Source organism: Rhipicephalus microplus, chromosome 7 (assembly GCF_043290135.1).
Source record: "Rhipicephalus microplus isolate Deutch F79 chromosome 7, USDA_Rmic, whole genome shotgun sequence".
In the NCBI taxonomy this organism is placed as follows: domain Eukaryota; kingdom Metazoa; phylum Arthropoda; class Arachnida; order Ixodida; family Ixodidae; genus Rhipicephalus; species Rhipicephalus microplus.
The window spans coordinates 46,558,195-46,575,819 of NC_134706.1; the positions used below are offsets into that span (position 1 = coordinate 46,558,195).

At 45.2% G+C, this 17,625-nt stretch overlaps 1 protein-coding gene across 1 annotated transcript in view; it reads right to left on the reverse strand.

Annotated features, from left to right (window-relative positions):
* Positions 1-17,625, reverse strand: part of LOC142767440 (uncharacterized) — a 135,486-nt gene that overhangs the window by 38,430 nt on the left and 79,431 nt on the right. The window contains exons 4-5 of the mRNA XM_075869108.1: positions 10,793-10,824; positions 230-297 (exon numbers count right to left, since the gene is read on the reverse strand). Of these exons, the coding sequence (XP_075725223.1) occupies positions 230-297; positions 10,793-10,824 (100 nt within the window). The remainder of the gene's footprint in view (positions 1-229; positions 298-10,792; positions 10,825-17,625) is intronic.

Here is a 17,625-nt window from a genome sequence, read left to right on the forward strand (position 1 = left end):
CTTCGCATCTTATTGGGGTTTCTTTGGGGGAGATGGTTCATAAACAATTGCCTTTACGTCTTTCCAAGTGCTCACTTACTTCCATCAAACTCGGTACGGAATAATATTGTTTCGTTAAGACTCTTCTTTCTACTAACCTCTTCCAAATAACCATTACGTGAAACATACTCTCATTCATAGCGACGTCGAACCTTCGAAGAATGTAAGTAGGAAGTGAGAGTTGACTTACTTCCTTTTTCGACTTTCAAAATCTCCTTGCCATCTTTGGATATCAATGAGACGTAGATTTCAGCATGCCTGAAATACAATTTCACCTGATGAGTGCTTTAGCAAGAGAAAATTTGAGGTAAACAAGCATAGCCTGTACGAGCCCGCAAATGCGAACACTAATAAAAAGCGGCGCGCGAGGAACGAAAGCACGTATGGCTACAACGGAATGTGAAATTCTTATAAATAAAAAATTTGATGAAAAAAACAGCGGGATCTCCTAGCATAGCAATACATATATATATATATAAATATATATTGTGGAAGTAATAATTCAATGGGCCAGTTAGTCTTCGTAAAGGTATGGGATATGGCACAACGGGAGCGTTGTCAACAAGGATAAATATATTTATTTCCCAACAATTTCGTGAGGGTTCCTCCCTTCATCAGGGGATGAGTTATACTAACATGAACTTCCAAACTTCGTTGCTGCCGCTTCCCTCTCGCCTTGAAAGATGTTAGCGAGGGTGAGAGAGAACTGAAAAAAGAACAAAAGAAAAAAAGAGAAGAAAGAGACAAAAAAAGAAAAAGAAAAGAAAGAGAAGAAAAGAAGAACCACTGTGAACACTGAGCATGAAACCAAATGTTGGTGTACGCCCACATCCGGTTCTTATCCCGCGCTGGTCAGTTCTCGACGTGTGTCGGGCCACCCAAGATTGTCGCCGCGGTAGCGAGAGGGGTCCGCGACGGCGTGCGTAAGGAAAGGGTTTCTCCTTAATGGGTCAGTCGGCTCTTTACCTTTCGTCTTCGTCCGTTTCCCTTCAATTGTCATCAAGTGGTAGGCGAACGTAAACACTTTGTATGTGCATGTGAAAAAAAAAGAGAAAAAAACAAGAAAGAACAGTGTACAGGTACGAGTCAGCCACAAAAAACAAGCATGGTCTCCAGCTATCAATCTTTGTCACCAATTTCCTCCCGGCTTACTTCTCAGAGGCAGGAGAGTCTTCCGGGTTCCTCGTTGATGCCGGCTACTAATGTTCTAAATTTGAAAAAAAAATGCCTCACGCTGTTCGCGCTCGCGCCTGTTTGAGAAACCGGACTGCAAAAGAGTTACGCTGATATTTTCAAAACTGTGGTTTGGCAGGCGCAGATGTCTAGATTAATTAGCTTCGGCAGTGAAGTGGCGTGGTACCGGTGATTATTGAACTGCAGCCGAAATGGCGTGTCTGTTTGGCCGATATATTCTTGTACGCAGATGTTGCAATGTAGCATGTATATTATGTTACTGGAGTCACAATTAGGGCTTTCAGTTATGCAGAATTTGAAATCCGAGAAGTTTGCTTTGGATTCACGTGTTGTGACCATCTGTGGGCATATCTTGCATCGAGCTTTTCCGCAGGGATGGCACCCTGACTGAATTTTGGGGAGGTTTGTTTTTGCTCTGAAAAGAATGTCCTTCAGATTTTTATCCCTGCGGCACACCACGTGAGGTGGCTTCATGAAAATAGAAGTTAGTCGTTTGCTTTGCCTGATTATGTTCAAATGGCAGGAAAGTATGTTGTTGGTTCATGGCGCTGATGAGGAGTAAGTTAGTAATAGGTTCGTTTGGGAAGTCGTTTTAGATACTCTGTTTGGTCCCTTAATTATATCATTCTTGTTCACGTTGCGAGCACGTAGTATGGCATCGTTAATAATGTCTTCCGGATAATTTTGTTTCAATAAGAAATGCTTTAGATGTTCTGCGTGTCTGTCAAATTCCCGCATATCGGTGCATATTCTTCGGTACCGGTAGGCCTGAAAATATGGAATACCCGTTTTGCAATTCTTTGGGTGGCTGATGTTGAAATGTATGTGCATTTGACGGTCTGTAGGCTTTTTGTAAAGGTTTGTTGACAAGCGGTCATTTTTGGCCGTGACAGTGACGTCCAAGAAGTTATTGCTAGTTGTGAAAATTTTGTGCGTGAATTCAATTGACGGGTGGCACTTGTTAAAATCTTCTATAAAGCGGAAAAAACTTCCCTCATCGTGGTACCATATCATAAAAATGTCATCTAAGTATCTTCTGTAGTAGAAAGGTTTCGTGGTGCGTCCCTCAATGAATGGGAATTCAAGTGAAGCCATAAAGGTGCTCGCGAAGTTTGGGGCCAATTTCGTGCGCATTGCAGTGCCACTGACCTGAAGGAAATGCTTGCCATTGAACTCAAAATGGTTATAATTTAGCACAAGCTCAAGTGTAAAGATTACCTTGCCACTTACACCAGTTGATGAGTAAGATTTTACATATTCAGAAACCATAGCCGCTATTCGGTCATGGTGGGGTATGTTGGTGTACAGTGAGCAGACGTCCATGGTCACCAGAAAACTACCGCCTGATATGTCGAGACTTGAAGTTTCGCAGATGAAGTGGTTTGTGCCCTTTAGGTAATAAGGAAAATTTGGGGGGGGGGGTGTTATTTATTAAGGAATTTATGAATTCTGATATATTTTCTGTTGATGTGCTGTTACTGAATACTATCGGACGTCCCAGAATGCCTGCCTTGAGTATTTTGGGAGCAAATAGAATCGACCGGGAACAGAATGGGCCGGTAACATTGCTTTTAACATTTTGCTGGTAATTTTCTCGTCCCGGTGGAGATTATTTAGGGCTACTTTTATCTCCCTTTCGAATTCGGGAGTCGGGTCCGTTGGAAATTTTTTGTAGAAATTTGTGTCTGATAGTTGTCATTCCCCTTCCTTTATGTAGTCAGACGTGTTTAAAATTACTATGCAGCCCACTTTATCAGCCGGTTTGATGGTAATTTCAGCGTTTTTTTTTGTAGTTCATCGAGTGGCCTTTGTTCTGACTTTGATATGTTGTTTCGAGACGGCCTATTTTTTTCATACGCTCTGATGATATCTTTTTGAACTGCTGATATATACATAGCAAGGTTTTTGTCCCTCTGCTCACTTGGACACCATGATTTGTCACCACCAATCAACCCATTCTCGTCCGTACAGTCCTTGCAATCACGAAAATATTCACAGAGGCGGAGATTATGCGCCAAGTTATCGAGGTCTTGGTACAGTTCGAATTGATTGAATTTACCGGATGATGGACAAAAGGTTAAGCCTCTCGACAAAAGTTGTAGCTGAGCGGGTGTGAGCGTTTTGTTGGACAGATTGAGGACAATTTTCTCACAAGTTTTTGGCTGCACTTGGCTATCACGTGGCACGGGAGTGTCAGCGTCATATTCGAGATTAAGGCTGTTTTGATTAGGACTACACTGTAGTTTCGAGTTTCCATTTTTCTACTCAAGGTTAGGTTGTGGTACGGGTGGTTCCTGGTGTTGTTGTACGGCCTCATTACTATTTTCCTGTTGCAGAGCAGTGGAGCTTCTGCAGTCCCGATTGAATTTTGGTATATTTTACTACCTAAATTTCGCCTCTCTTTTTCAGTTCATATCTTTCCAGTTCTCTTGTCTCATGCTCTCAGAGATTAGATACTAATTTCTGCGTGGCCTCCGTGACACTGTATTCGGCGGCCTTACGCTCACTATGGTCCGCAATGACCCGAGTCAGTTGCAAGGACGCTTCTAGTAATATTTAGTGAGCGTAATGTGACACGCACACACGCACGCACACACAGACATATATATATATATATATATATATATATATATATATATATATATATATATATACGAAACCCAACCAGACCCCTTCCATTGTACCAGTGTGTCTTTTTCGATGTAGCTGTTCGCGCACTATTGCCCTGATAGTAGCGGCAAGGTCGGCAGGTGGGCTTGCGTCGACGCTAGCGACCGTAGTGACGTTCGCCAGCCTACGAAATTTCGGGGCAGTACGACGGGTCTTCAGCTTCTCGAAAGTACGGCAGTGACGTTGCACGGCGGAGACGGAAGTGAGGTCTTTCCTGCCTATCAAAAAATTGTACACGTCCTTGGCTATACCCTTCAGAAGGTGTCTGACCATGTTCTTTTCAGACATATACTGGTCTATGATCTTGCTGAGCATTATGACCACCTCTATGTAGGTGGTACCTGTTTCTCCAGGAGTGCTCTTTGAGCCAACGTGTGTTCCTCGCTTTTCTTTTTCGAATCAGAGTCGCTGAAGCATTTCTTGAGATCTTCGCCGAAACGATCCCATGATGTTAAGGAATCTTCGTGGTTTTCGTATCACACCAAGGCGGTTTCCGTGAGAAGCAGCGCGACATTTCCCAGTTAGTCGGTGGGATTCCAACCGTTGTACCGGCTCACCGTTTTGTAATGCGTCAGCCACACATCCAATCTTCCCCTGCTCTTCTCGTGAACGGGCGGGGTTCCATATAGCGGTACCGAGGTGCAGCTGGCACTGACCTTTGCGTGGTTGAGAAGCCGTGACCTTCGCTCTCGGCCATGATGGTTGATGTCGGTGGTAGACCAGCAAGACGACGGCTCCGGCGAAGTTCAAACAGCCGTGGCTTCGTAGTTCATCGACGTGCTGTACTCAGCACCTCCACCACTCTGTTACATTTAGATATGTTTAAATTACGCTGTGGCGTACTGGTAGACTTGAAGGGGTCGAGCACCGGAGGCCTATATCGCTAGCCGAACGTCCTCTTCTCCCATCTGCTTATTCGCCCAAATCACATATGCATACCAATAATGTTATGCATATGTGCATCACATATGAATAATCACATATCATAATCATAATCATATGCATATGCAAACCACACATGCATAACAATATAATTCAGCTACCTGTACATCAGAGTTTTGCTTTGTTTACATCAAGACGCGCATGTGCGACACAAAGCTTTTAAAATCAGAACTCAAAAAGTTACACGCGCAACAACATAATGAAGTAGATTACAACATAAAGCTGGTCCCTAGAGATAACTGTGGACGGGAGCGCTCAGGTAAGGCCTCGTTAAGCACAAAATTTTGCCAAGACTCGCCAGAGAAAGACCGAAAGGTGGAGAATGTACTAACTAAAAGGCACGGCTCAATTCTTCTGCATTAGAGTTTAGCTTTTTTTTGTAGAAAACGTCTAAATAGTGCTATTGGAGTATCAGGCTCCATCCCAGTAACGGCCACTTTTAGGTGACATGTTATTTAACTAGGTTAGCGGACAATGATCGAATACAAACATCGAACCGGAGACATAACAAGCTATCTTTTGAACGGTTCACACGAGTCAAGTGCATTCCTTTTCAGAGGTACTGTATGCCTCTTTCCTGCAGCTTATTTTTCGACTTAAATACAAAACTGGCCTTTCGTTACCAGCACTGTCTTCCTGACACAATATAGCTTCCATGTCGTGATCACTCGCGTTTCATTGAACGACAAAGGCCTTAGATATGTCGGGTGCCATGAGAATGGGGATTTTGCCTAGGGCTTGCGTCACCTTACAAAACGCATTCTATTTTTTGGGTCCCACACCACTTCCAGACTACGATGATTAGCTGGAACCAAAAGCTGCTCATACTTTTGATGTTACACATCTGTGTAGCTACGATACAGGAGCCCTGCTTTTTGACAAAACAAAACATTCTTTTTCTTTGATCCAAACTTTAAAGTTTTCTATTAGCGCTTTAATCGAGAGGTCCTCGCGCTGCTCCAGAATGATCGTTTCTCGATCAATGCTCAATTGCTCAATCCAACTTTCCGTTATAGCGACACTGTTGCGCCCCTCTCGCTGATACCCAATGGCGCTATGTGGTCTCCTCCACCGACAGAGACGGCGCCAGTACCTTCCGTGACTGGCGGCTCGACTGCCTGCTCGAGTGACTCAGCTGGAGAATTCGCTGTCCGAGGCTCCGTCGACTCCCCGCCAGGGTCATGCATCTCGGCCGTTTTTGCAGTTGGTGCTTCACCACATTTACCGTGGTCAAGTTCCTGCTAAATCTACTACGCCAGTGATCTCGTGAGGACCATGTACGCTAAATTTTAAAACAACAATTTACCCTGCTCCTTGAGAAACTGCTCAGAATTATTCGAAAAAAGATGAGGAAGATGATTGGGAAACGCGGAAAACAGAGCCGCTTCGATGCAAAGCTTACCGAACGAGCCTTCGATGACAACCATAGCGATTGGTAAAAGCGCTCTGCTTCTCGACGACATGCCTGATCCACGCGCATTCTGCTGTAAAATCGTCAGGAGACACAAACAAATGTATGTACGACGCCCATGGGTGCCGCTGAGTCTCGAAATGCTCGACACGTTTTCCCATTAACACTAATTTCCTAGAGATACGGGTCTAACAACGGCAGGTTTTTTTCGGATTTTCAGATTGTTGCGAAAGCCAACGTTTCTTTAAAATTTACTGGTAATGTGCCTTTCTTTTTCGCAGTTGTAGCGGATTAGCGGCGTCAGTGACACAAAGACCCGTGTGGCGTCAGTGTGCAATTCAGTGGACCTCACTCAACTTTTGCGCTTCAGTTTGCGCTTACCCTACAGGGTCTTTCGTAAGAGATGGGTCCTTTCTGAAGTTACGGTGTGAAGTGTGTTTCTGTCAATCAGGTTTCTTTGAAAAGCCCTCTTTTCTTTCACACTTTTCAACGCGCACTGCCCTACTATGCAACTTTTGGCGAGTATAGTACTCCTCGGCTAGCTGTGCTGCCTTGTTTAGCTGTATTTCGCCAAAGCTTGTCTTGCAGCCAAAGCTCCACGTCATTCACGATACAATGGTAGAATTGCTCCAATGCAGTGCATTCTATCACTTTATCGCGATTGTGATAAACATCTTCGCCTTAGAAAAATTCAATAAATTGGCTTTAAGACAAAACGTGAGGTCAACGTGTCAGTCATTGCCATTTTCTGCGTACCAGAACCTTTGCCGGCAAGCCTCGGCTGACAACTCAATACGTCTCGAGAGAACTTTCTTAACCTTGTCAAAGCCATCCAACCCTTCCCTCAACAACCACGTTATCAAGTCGGATACTTCACCAGGAAGAAGTGCTGACAGGTTCTGTGACCAAAGAGACCTCACCAAGGCATTTAGCTCACAGACATGCTCGAACTTGACGAGCTACTTCGCCATGACCTCGCCTACTACGAACGGTTGCAGTTGGTCCCAAATTCTATGACCGCTGACCTGAACCATCGCAGAAGATATGATAGGTGCCTGCAAACATTGTAGGATGGCCAGTTCTATTCTTTCCAACTCAAGGAGCTTCTGTCGCTTGGCCTCCTCACGGCGTTGTCGAACTTCGGACTCTTAGCATTCGCAAAGTTCTTTTTTTTTTCAGCCTTCTCGTCGCAGGATTTTATATCCACCGAGGCCAACTTGACTTCTTCAACCGCCACTCCTTTATCATTTAGGATCTCATGGATCGCTTGCTTTTGTTTCACAAGGCCCAAATTAAGTCCAAGTTCTTCACAAGTTTTGATGAATTCCTTCCCTTTGAGGTTCTCCGTCGTTCACACTAGCTTCTTGCTGTTTGCACTTGTTTATAATCTACTTGCCGTACCCACTATAGGTCTACTAGAAAGATGCGAAATCAATTTTTAGCACTACTGTTTTTACACCCTCCATAATGACTTTGGTTTCAAAATGCTCCGGCTTGGCTTGAAAGAATTAGAACTTCGACTAATGCTTCACAAAGCCTTTTTATAAACTACTATAACCTGTGCTAGAGCAGTCTGGTGAACTGACGGGAAAATATCATGCACTCACCGCATCGAAGTAGCTGACGCCGGCTGATCCCGCAGCTGCTATCCACTGTTACAAGGTGCACCAATGCCAAGGGTACGAAGGGTGTCACTGTTACGAAAATCGCCGCTTCCAAGGTCACGGGGCGGGCTGACAGCGTAAGGGCTCAAAGAGCCATGATGTCTTCGGTCGCTCTGACGCTGTCGTCTTCTTTCTGAAGAATAGGTCGGCTCTCCTACGCATCGGTCTGCAGCTTGGCGTCGCGCCACTTGATTCTTTATAGGCCCCAGGTGAACCTTTGCGTTAGCAATGATTCATAGGAACCGCCTCTTCTCCTAGCGTCAGCATCCTTTAATCAGAAACCGCCACATAGATTGCAGCCGTGCGCGAGTGGTATTGCCACGCGTCGCGTAAGTCACACCAGACTGGATGGCGTCGAATGCATCATCGGGCTGGAATCAGATAAGCTTCAGCGTGAATTAGGCTAAGACAAAGAAGACACACAGAACACAGACGAGCGCTGCAACGTTTGTCTTCGCGCTGAAGCCTACCCAAGTATGTACCAACTCGGCCAAGTCAAAGTGTTACTCAAAGTGGACCCGTGCGTAGAGGGAGCTTTCCATGCGTTGCGTAAGATGACATTGAGGCGATAGCGTCACGCGGTCTCGTTCGCTGGCCTTGACGCTAGTTACTATTGCAGAAGCAATGACGTTTGTTCTGGACTCCCAGGCATAGCACTGTGCTGCACGGTTTGCTCAGGCATGGCGGTTTTCGATTGTATCCCGGACAGTTCCACTTCTACTCTACGATCTATAGCTGGGTGAGGGAAGCCATCATCATCGTGAAATGAAATGGTTGTGTGGAACAAAGAGTGCACCTATATTGTAATTATTACAACAATTGGGTCTCTTGGAGCAACGAAATACAAAGAAAATGAAGATTGAGCCATTCCTCTGGCCTACTTCGCCACCCAAGCGTATTGCAACGTCAGCGACTATAAGATTTTCATTCACCAAAGGCTTCGCCCCTCAGTAAGTGAAGAAGAAACGCTTTTTGTGCGTGTTGAAGCTTCACTGCTCTGTCGACGAATCATCACGCTTAAACGACACAAAAAGCAGAGTACATACATCATCACCCAATTGAAGCATCACGTTCAGCGCATCGCACTGATCGTAGAGCTTGCTACATTGTGTAGGCCGAATGAGTATGAGAGAGTAAGAAATTTTTATGAATATTGCTATCTGGTCATGACGTTCATAACAAGGATATCTTGACTAGTATGTTGTCAAACACACGTATGGCTCATACTTCTACACCAAGGGACACCGTATGTGGGCTAGCGAGACAAGAGATTGACAAGGTATGCGGGAACACGCCGTAGGAGATTCACAAGTGCCCCGGTATTGTGACAACAAACGTTACCAATTTCATAGGGGTGACTTGCAGTCTGACAGCGTCAACGCCCGTTACCACAAATTTGTAACAGGCGTCGACTTTGACTTCACCTGATCGCGCTCGCTTTCTAGTTTGTGCTTGCCTCAGCCACCTCGCTTGGCTTACAGCAGCCAGAAACTCGAGCATCGTTGTCTTCGCAGTCCTTCACGAAGTCAGACAGTGATGACCTCTAATCAGGTACCGCCATTGTCGCCACAACTTCGTGAGCCCAAGATTTCCGCTCTCGAACCCCTAAAGTTCTGGAAATTCTGCGAGGACCTTTGGTTCATCAGCACACAGCCATTCTTCCGCCATCATCAGCTAACGTCGCAGTTGACCAAATATGACTTTCGTTATATGACTTGGTGGCTTCAGACAAAAAATAACAAAACATATTGTTTGTGGACTCACAGCATCTGCATCTTTTGCTTGTTACCACCGAGTTTAATATATACCAAGACCAGCAGCATTGATCAGATGAACGTAAAGAATAAAAACCAGGGTGAGAGCAGGAACCAAACCTAGGCATTCTACGTGCAACCATGCCAGGGGTTGAAGCATACTAGAAGAAGACACTCTGCGGACGTGTTGTTCGTGAAACGTCAATTGCGGTTGCATTGCTCGGTACCAATTTCAAAACATTACACTTTACTCATACGACACACGCGGCACGTGAGGTTAACCTCAATTGTAGTTAAGCGCCACCCGCTGATGTTTGTCTATGTAGCTCTAATCAGAGCTATCATTCTCGCAAGCACAAGCGCTACATGTCAGCGTAGTACCTCTGGTGTTGAGAATACTCATGGTATACCATTATGTGACTGCGAGAAACTAGTTATATAAAACATATACGACTGTTCAAAATGTCTGTGTGTCATACATTTGTGTATGTCTTTAGCCTAATATGGCAACACTTCACAACAAATCACACTGCATTCACTTTTCCTCCGCATGCTTCGCATACATTGTTTTTCTTGGTACGTGACACCAGTGAAACTTTTAGGTAGAAGGAAATTTAGGTGTACCAGTTCATGCTTCCACTAGAGAACAGACATTAAGGTCACCTATTTTCCTTGATAGCTATATACTACGCTTTGAAGATGTTTTTTTTTTTCAGAAACAGTGAGAAATTGATAGGTTCTCGACTCCTAAAAATTTTGTACCTGTTCGGAATGTAAAGGTGGGTGACCAGTGAATCTGAAAAGCACACTCCCATCTCTTCTCTCGTCGGCACCGCTCATAAGCTCGCTACTTTTACAATAAGGTCTCGACCCACACAAGCCACGCAAGACGACACAAACACAGCGCCTCGACTTCACTAGTGTAGCGCACCACATACTGACTGCTGTCAGATACACATGTGAAGAACTACAGTTCCAAAAAGTGCAAAATCTTGTGCATCAAAGTTAGCTCTCCAGGGCACTAAGAATTTTGCACAGTAAGAGCGTAGAGAAGAAATCACGCATGTGCTCTCTTTGCAACTGCTTGTAAAAATGCGAAGTCTGAAACAATTACGTACTCGGGCTTAGGTCTTCCATTGTCCTTTCCAGTCTGAAATGGAAAGAATGACATACATTCTAGAAAAAAAAACGCAATAACACATCGTTCTGTAGATGACCACAAAAAGTCCGGATAATCTGCCATTTCATTCTAAGGCCCCTCGTGTCTTTCGTGTCCTTCTTGTCTCTGTGTCGTCGTTTTGTTCTCGCGCTATAACTATCGTCATGCCATATCGACTAGCCCAAGCTTCCACACCCCGAAAGAGGTTTAGAATATTAGGGTGTTGCATTTTTCCAAGCTCTGGTTTCTATTGTTACATATTTATTAGAAGTACACCGCTTGCTGAAAGTGGAAGTTTCAAGCTTGACCTTGAAAACTGAAATTTAAATGCGAAGGTAAAACAAGGTAGAAAATTTATTACAATGGCATATAGGTAGATTAATATATATGTCACTTTTGAGCGGCCTTCAATTGGAAAGGAATCAACATCCTCATTCAGCCAAAAAAACACACACTTCTATCTTCCATTCAATAATAGCGTTGAGTTTGTAGCTGAATTCCTGAAATGACTCATTCGATCTAATATTAGGTCCTTTATTTTTCATCAAGCATAGGAGAAGGTAGGCAGCGAGAATACGCTGACGAGTAGCATGACCAGCTCCGACCCACCATCTCTTTCTGGTATCCATTTAGCAACACACCTGATCTAAACCTGGGACAGTCATTGGTCACAAAACTTTATTGAAACCCTGAGTGGCCAAATCTCATCAAGGATGGGGTTCACCGGTGAGCCGCACCCCTGTGGGGACGAGCAAGGCAGGCCCAGTCGACCGATTGTGGGACCTCTGGACACCCCGATGTTGGACGCCAAAGTCCATGCTTGTGAGCGTCAACCGCCATGCATCAGATGACTTCAGTCGGGTGTCTTGCTGCGCTGGGCAGCATTGCCGGAGCATGTGTAAGTGTGCATGTAGTCTTTTTCACACTTGAGAGAAATCTCGGAACGCATGACATGGCGGTGCGGCAAGTGCTCGAAATGTGTGATTCTTCTTAGTGGCTATTGATTACACGAGGCACCATTGACAAGGTATATATAGACTGGTAGCGAAGGCTCCATAGAAGCCCATACCTTCAGAAAATGGTGGCTGATCAGCTGCTCATGGGGCTTAGTGCCATCTATGTGAGAAGGGAACACTTCCGCCGGAACAAAAAATAAAGCAGATATGACGCAATAATTTATGAACAAGTGGCGTCATTATGTGTGCACTAGCGCAAAACTTGATCTAAACTTAGTTTTCAAAGCACCCGGATCGTCAACGACACGCGCTAAGGCGATTGTCGGCGAGTCACCACTTCAAGTCAACTCCACCGATTCTAATGCGGACTCATTATTGAATAGGGATGTTTAAGTGTACTACCGTTCATATTGCCTCGATTTTACAAGAAAACTTATTCTTCGAACTCATATACACAATTTGTGGCATCTTCCATCGATGAATTACGGAAACCAACAGCGTAGCAGCGTATACAAGTAATGTTTCCAGCATCGCTTATTTGTTTCACCCATACGCAGGTTATTGTGAAGCACAATGTTAGTGATTTTCTGCTTCAACAGGAAGAAATGACACCTAGTGACGCCAAAATGATGACATTTTAGTTTTATCCAGTGGTCACAATAACTAAAATTTATAACAGTGCACGAAATGGTGATCAGAACAAAAACATTAGCGGACACTCCCTGAGTTATGTCTTTCTCTTTTTTTCAGCATTGTGTTGCGAGAAATTAACGGTACGTATACGAATGAAGACATGCGAAATGTACCGGGATAGATAACTTGGCAATCTGCTCACCGATAACGTGAATAGTAGACGCTGCATGCTCAAGAAGAAAACTGGGCTGCAGGATCAATTGTGGATGAAAGTCCAGCGAGCAGTGCATTCAAAACCATTGTCCTTGTTTTCTATCTAGAAGGCTTGGATCACCAGGCATACGTTTGTTGCTATGGCATCCTTGCACAGCACATCGTTTCCGCAGCTACCGATGAAAGCACTCACACGTTAAATGCAATTCGCATCGTTCCACTGTCCATTGGACACTGCACTGAAGACGTTCAACAAGGAGAAAATGCACCTAACAATATCGCGCACAACAGAGTACGCAAGCAGGCGCAGAACCATAAAACACGTGAGGGGGTGTGTCTTCGCAGATGAACGTTACGAGCGGGCCTTGCCATTTGTACCCATGTTGTGCAAGTACTGCACTGAATTATAACACTATGGGCAGAGGGTTCTAGAAAAAAGACTTTTCGTAATAATAAAAACCATCATAAATTCTTTGTACATTACAACTATATAATATTTTTGGAGAAAAGAAATTTCATTTGAAAAACTGATTGATTGCTTCGACTTTGACTGAAATTTGGTTTTTCACTATTAGTCTTTGTTCCCTCCACACATAGTCACGCTTCAATCCCAGCTCTCATATGATTCCCCATGCTGATGTCGCTGGCAATAGACTCTGAACCGCTTTTCATCTAAGCCTTCGTGGCCTATTTAAATAGACCTTGGCACTGACTCGCCGGAGCCGAAGTGCACACGTGAAGCTTTCCACTTCCCTTAAGACCCCGTCATGTCACAAACGGCCGCGATGAGGGCGCTCATTTCGGACGGAGATGAGGCGTATCGTCACACGATTAAAATTATTGGCACAGTTCCCCCAGCAACTATGAAATTCGCCCGCTGCCCCAAGAAGCGCCAGCGCGCGCCACTGTAGCTGACGACGCGGTTCAACCATTAGGCACACCCCCTCAAACACCTGCGCACGTACGAGCTGCTGCAGGCGCGTGACTGCCACGCTGGCCGCGTCGCGCAGCCACGCTCAACTAGATTTTCCAAATTGCCAAACAGACTGTACACCAACGTTCGATGCCCCGCCACAGTAGTTCAGTGGCTAAGGTACTCGGCTGCTTACTTGCAAGTCGCGGGATCAAATCCTGTGGCGGCTGCTATTCAGGAGAAAATGTTGTAGGCATGTGCGCTCCGATTTGAGGCACGTTGAAGAACCCCAGGTAATCAAACGTCTGTAGCCCTCCACTATGGCGTCTCTCATAATCCTATGGTGATTTTGGGACGTTAAATCCCACATATCAATCATCAGTCAGGCACCGTTCGTTGCTGTTCGTCTTATTGTTGGATGTTAGCTTATATCAGCGGAGACAGAATCTATTTCGTTTGTAGCATTCTGAGTGCAGTGAGCTGCGTCCTCGTGGGCCTCCGATGTGGTGGCGAAACTCTGGCCTGCTGAGTAGGTAGTGCTTACATAATCCATTGAAGGTGAAGAGTGGCTCTCTGTGCTGCCGCTTCCCTTCGCCCTGGATAGACATAGGTTCGGCATGGTGAATTAGTTTGCCTGCTCTGGCCTGACCCAACTCATTGTAATTCGATATGACGAGATGCCTCTCCCCCAACATGTCAGCGGGGAATGAAAAGACATAGGTTCTCGCTTCTATTTGTATTGTCGAGACGTGAAGACAGATGTCGTAATGAACATGTAAACAAAGCAGCAGCTGGTCAGTCGTTTTATTAGTGCGCGCCAGAGCATATCCCTCTTCTTTCTTGTTAGTACCTTGAGCGTGCAGATGCGCATCGGCCGTCTTCGTCTTTTCTCGTGACAAGCACGTGACATTTGTCTCCCATCAAAAAAGGCGCCCCTCTGACGCACAACCTAGGCGCCCTACTTTAAAAAAAACATACACATATGTACTGCCACCGACACGACAAACGCGAGTTAGCTGGACAGGCACGCTTTCACACGGATGACATGGACAACTTTGGGTGAATGCTTCTGGTGACTGCAACTGCAATCGCCGTCAGGAATGACTTCGTCGTTGACATAGTTCAATCATTGGGTGACTTGATAGGGCCAAAGTTTCTCTTAAAGTCGGCACTTATACATTGGGATCCGGACCCATATCTTGTCTTCTGGTGTGTAAGGAACTTATTTGTGTCGTACGTCGTACCGTGTTGCATCTTTTTGTTCTCGCGAAAAGTGCGCACGCGGCCAAGCTGTCGGAGTTCGTCGGCACACTGAGTAAATTTTTCAGCGTTGGCATGACTGTCGCCACACTCTTCTGGCAGCATAGCGTGAATTGCTGTATCGAGTTTATGACCGTCAAATTAACTAAGCGTAGTCACACCAGTAGTTTTCTGCTTAGTAGTATTACAGGTGAAGGACACAAAAGCGAAATTCTTGTCCTAATTTTTATGTTTTGTGTTCATGTACATGGAGAGCATGACGCCAATGGTCTTACTAGGGTTCTCCGTCAGCCTGTATGTTTGGGGACGGTATACGCAGTTATTTTCTGGTTAGCTGTATCGCTGAGCCTTAGAACCGAATCCAAAAATCTGCCGGGAACCCAGTTCCTGTATCCGTGCAACTGTGTGAGCACCGTACCGAAGGGTGACGTTTTACACAAATAAATGTGCCACTTCTGCTTATGTGCTCCTCTGCATGTCTTTAGTCTCCGTTTAGCCAGACAAGTAATCAGCCGTGACAGTGATTCACTTATTCTCTGCGGTGGAAGTTAAGAATGTGCTCAGCAAATCCATTTTAATTTGGGCAATCGGCTTAGCTGGGACTTCGACGGAATGTAATAGGCCTGCTGGCATCCAGGGGGGTGTTTTGTGACTTTGGCAGTCGGTACAATCTTGCGCGTGATGTTTTACAGCAGCAGGTAACTTCGGTCAGCAGTAATTGGTTTGTGATCAGAACATTGTCCAGATGTAGCCGAGATGACTTCTGATGCGACTTCATAAAGCCAAGTTTCCAGATTTTTTTTTTCGAAGCGATGTACGGAAACGAACAAGTATGCGCTGCCGGAGAGAGCAAAGCTCTTTTGTATAGAGCGTCATTCACTGAACGAAAAAAAAAGTGAATAGTGATCACTGACGGCTTTGAATGAGCGGCCGTAGAAATAAGGCCGAAATTTGAGAACCGCCCTGACTACAGCAAGACACTCCTTCTCGATAGTCCAGTATATTTCGTCTATGCGAAAAGGAGCTGTTCTGGTATAAGTCTATCTTTTTTTCGGAGCGATCTTGCCACTGTATCTGAATTGCCACTGTAACAATCAGTGTGAACTGCTGTGGGCGCTTCCTGGTCAAAGTGTGCAAGAACCGGAGGTGTTTGGAGAGTTTGACGTAACTCGTTCAATGCTATTTGTTCCTTTTCGTCCTAAAAAAGGGAACATTATTTCGTGTGAGCCGTGTCAAAAACACAGTAATAGACTAAAGGTTCGTGATGAATCACCGATAATAGGTGCAGAAACCTAAAATTCACTTCACTGCTCTTTTGCCATGTGGTACAGGAAACTCTGCAACAGCGTCAATTTTGCACCGGTCTGATAGAACCTCCTCATAACTTTCGACTTGGCTTGGGAAGCGAAATTCACTGAAAGGAAAATGACACTTCTCTGATTTTAAAGATGAACCAGCTGGACGCATAGCTTGTAAAACTGTGAATAATCCACTCAGGTGTTCCTAGAATGTGCCTGAAAAGACGACAATGTCGGGGAGATAAACCAAAGATGTCTCTCTTCAATCCTGCCAGCACGGTGTCGATTAAACGCTAAAAAATGGCTGTTGCTAGCATCAAGCCGAATAGAAGCACTTTAAGTTCACAGAGACCATCGGGTGTCACGTAGGCAGTAATCTCAAGATCTCTCTCGTCATGCTCTATCTGCCAATAGCCACATCCCTGATCAATTGACGAGAAATAGCGTGCATACCACAGCATCTCTAAGAATCATCTGTGTGTGGCAGCATTGATTGATTGATGTGCGGTGTTTACCTTCACAAAACCACCATATGATTTGAGAGATGCCGTAGTGGAGGGCTCTGGAAAGTTGACCACCTGGGGTTATTTACCGTGCACCAAAATTTAGGTACACGGCAATACAGCATTTCCGCCTCCATCGGAAATGCAGCTGCCGCCGCCGGGTTTCAATCCCGTGACCTATGGGTCAGCAGCCGAGTACTTTAGCCCCTAGACCACCACGGCGGGGCACTATGTGTCGCAGCAGAGAGACGTCTTTAAATTCATTTAACTTGCGGTAATCTATACAAAAAAGCAATATGGCGTTTTTCTATTTGACCAATACCAAAAGGGATGCCCAAGGATTTATAGAAGACTGCGTGGCGTCATCTCGGAGCATGTTCTGCACTTGGTTTTGAATCAGCTTACGTTCTTTCGGAGGCACGCCGTGTGAATTTCGTGAGATTGGTCTCATGTTTTCTTTAACAATGATTCGGTGCAGTGTCGATGGTGTTTATCTGACCTTTGACGTACACGAAAAACAATCTTGAAGCTGGTGTATCAGCTCTAGTAGGTGCTGTTCATTCAAGGGTGACAGTGTAGAGCAAGTGTCGACACAGGTGTCGTGGCAGTGATCGTCACATTGTTCGGCTGCAAATCATAACTACCCCAGGCTTGGTCCACAATGTTTTATAGTACATAGGCACTTGCGGTGCCCTTTTGGACGTGACGGTACTCGTCGCTGAAGGTGGTGAAGGGCACTTCTGCCTGTCCACAGGCTGGTGCCAGAAAATATCTCGCGACGAAAGCCCCTTGCGTAAGCAATAGCGTGACGTTTCGCTCCACTATCGCGTCCTCACATACTGCCGCTCACAGAACACAGATATAAGGCAGCAGGATCGCGGCAGGTGCGTAAAGTCGTTGACTAAAAGTAAACGCTGCAGTTCTTCAGTGGTGGCGTAGACATATGAATGGACGGAAACGGTGACATTAGGTTCTGGGTTGTTGATGATGGCCCCGTACTCTCAGAGAAAGTTCAT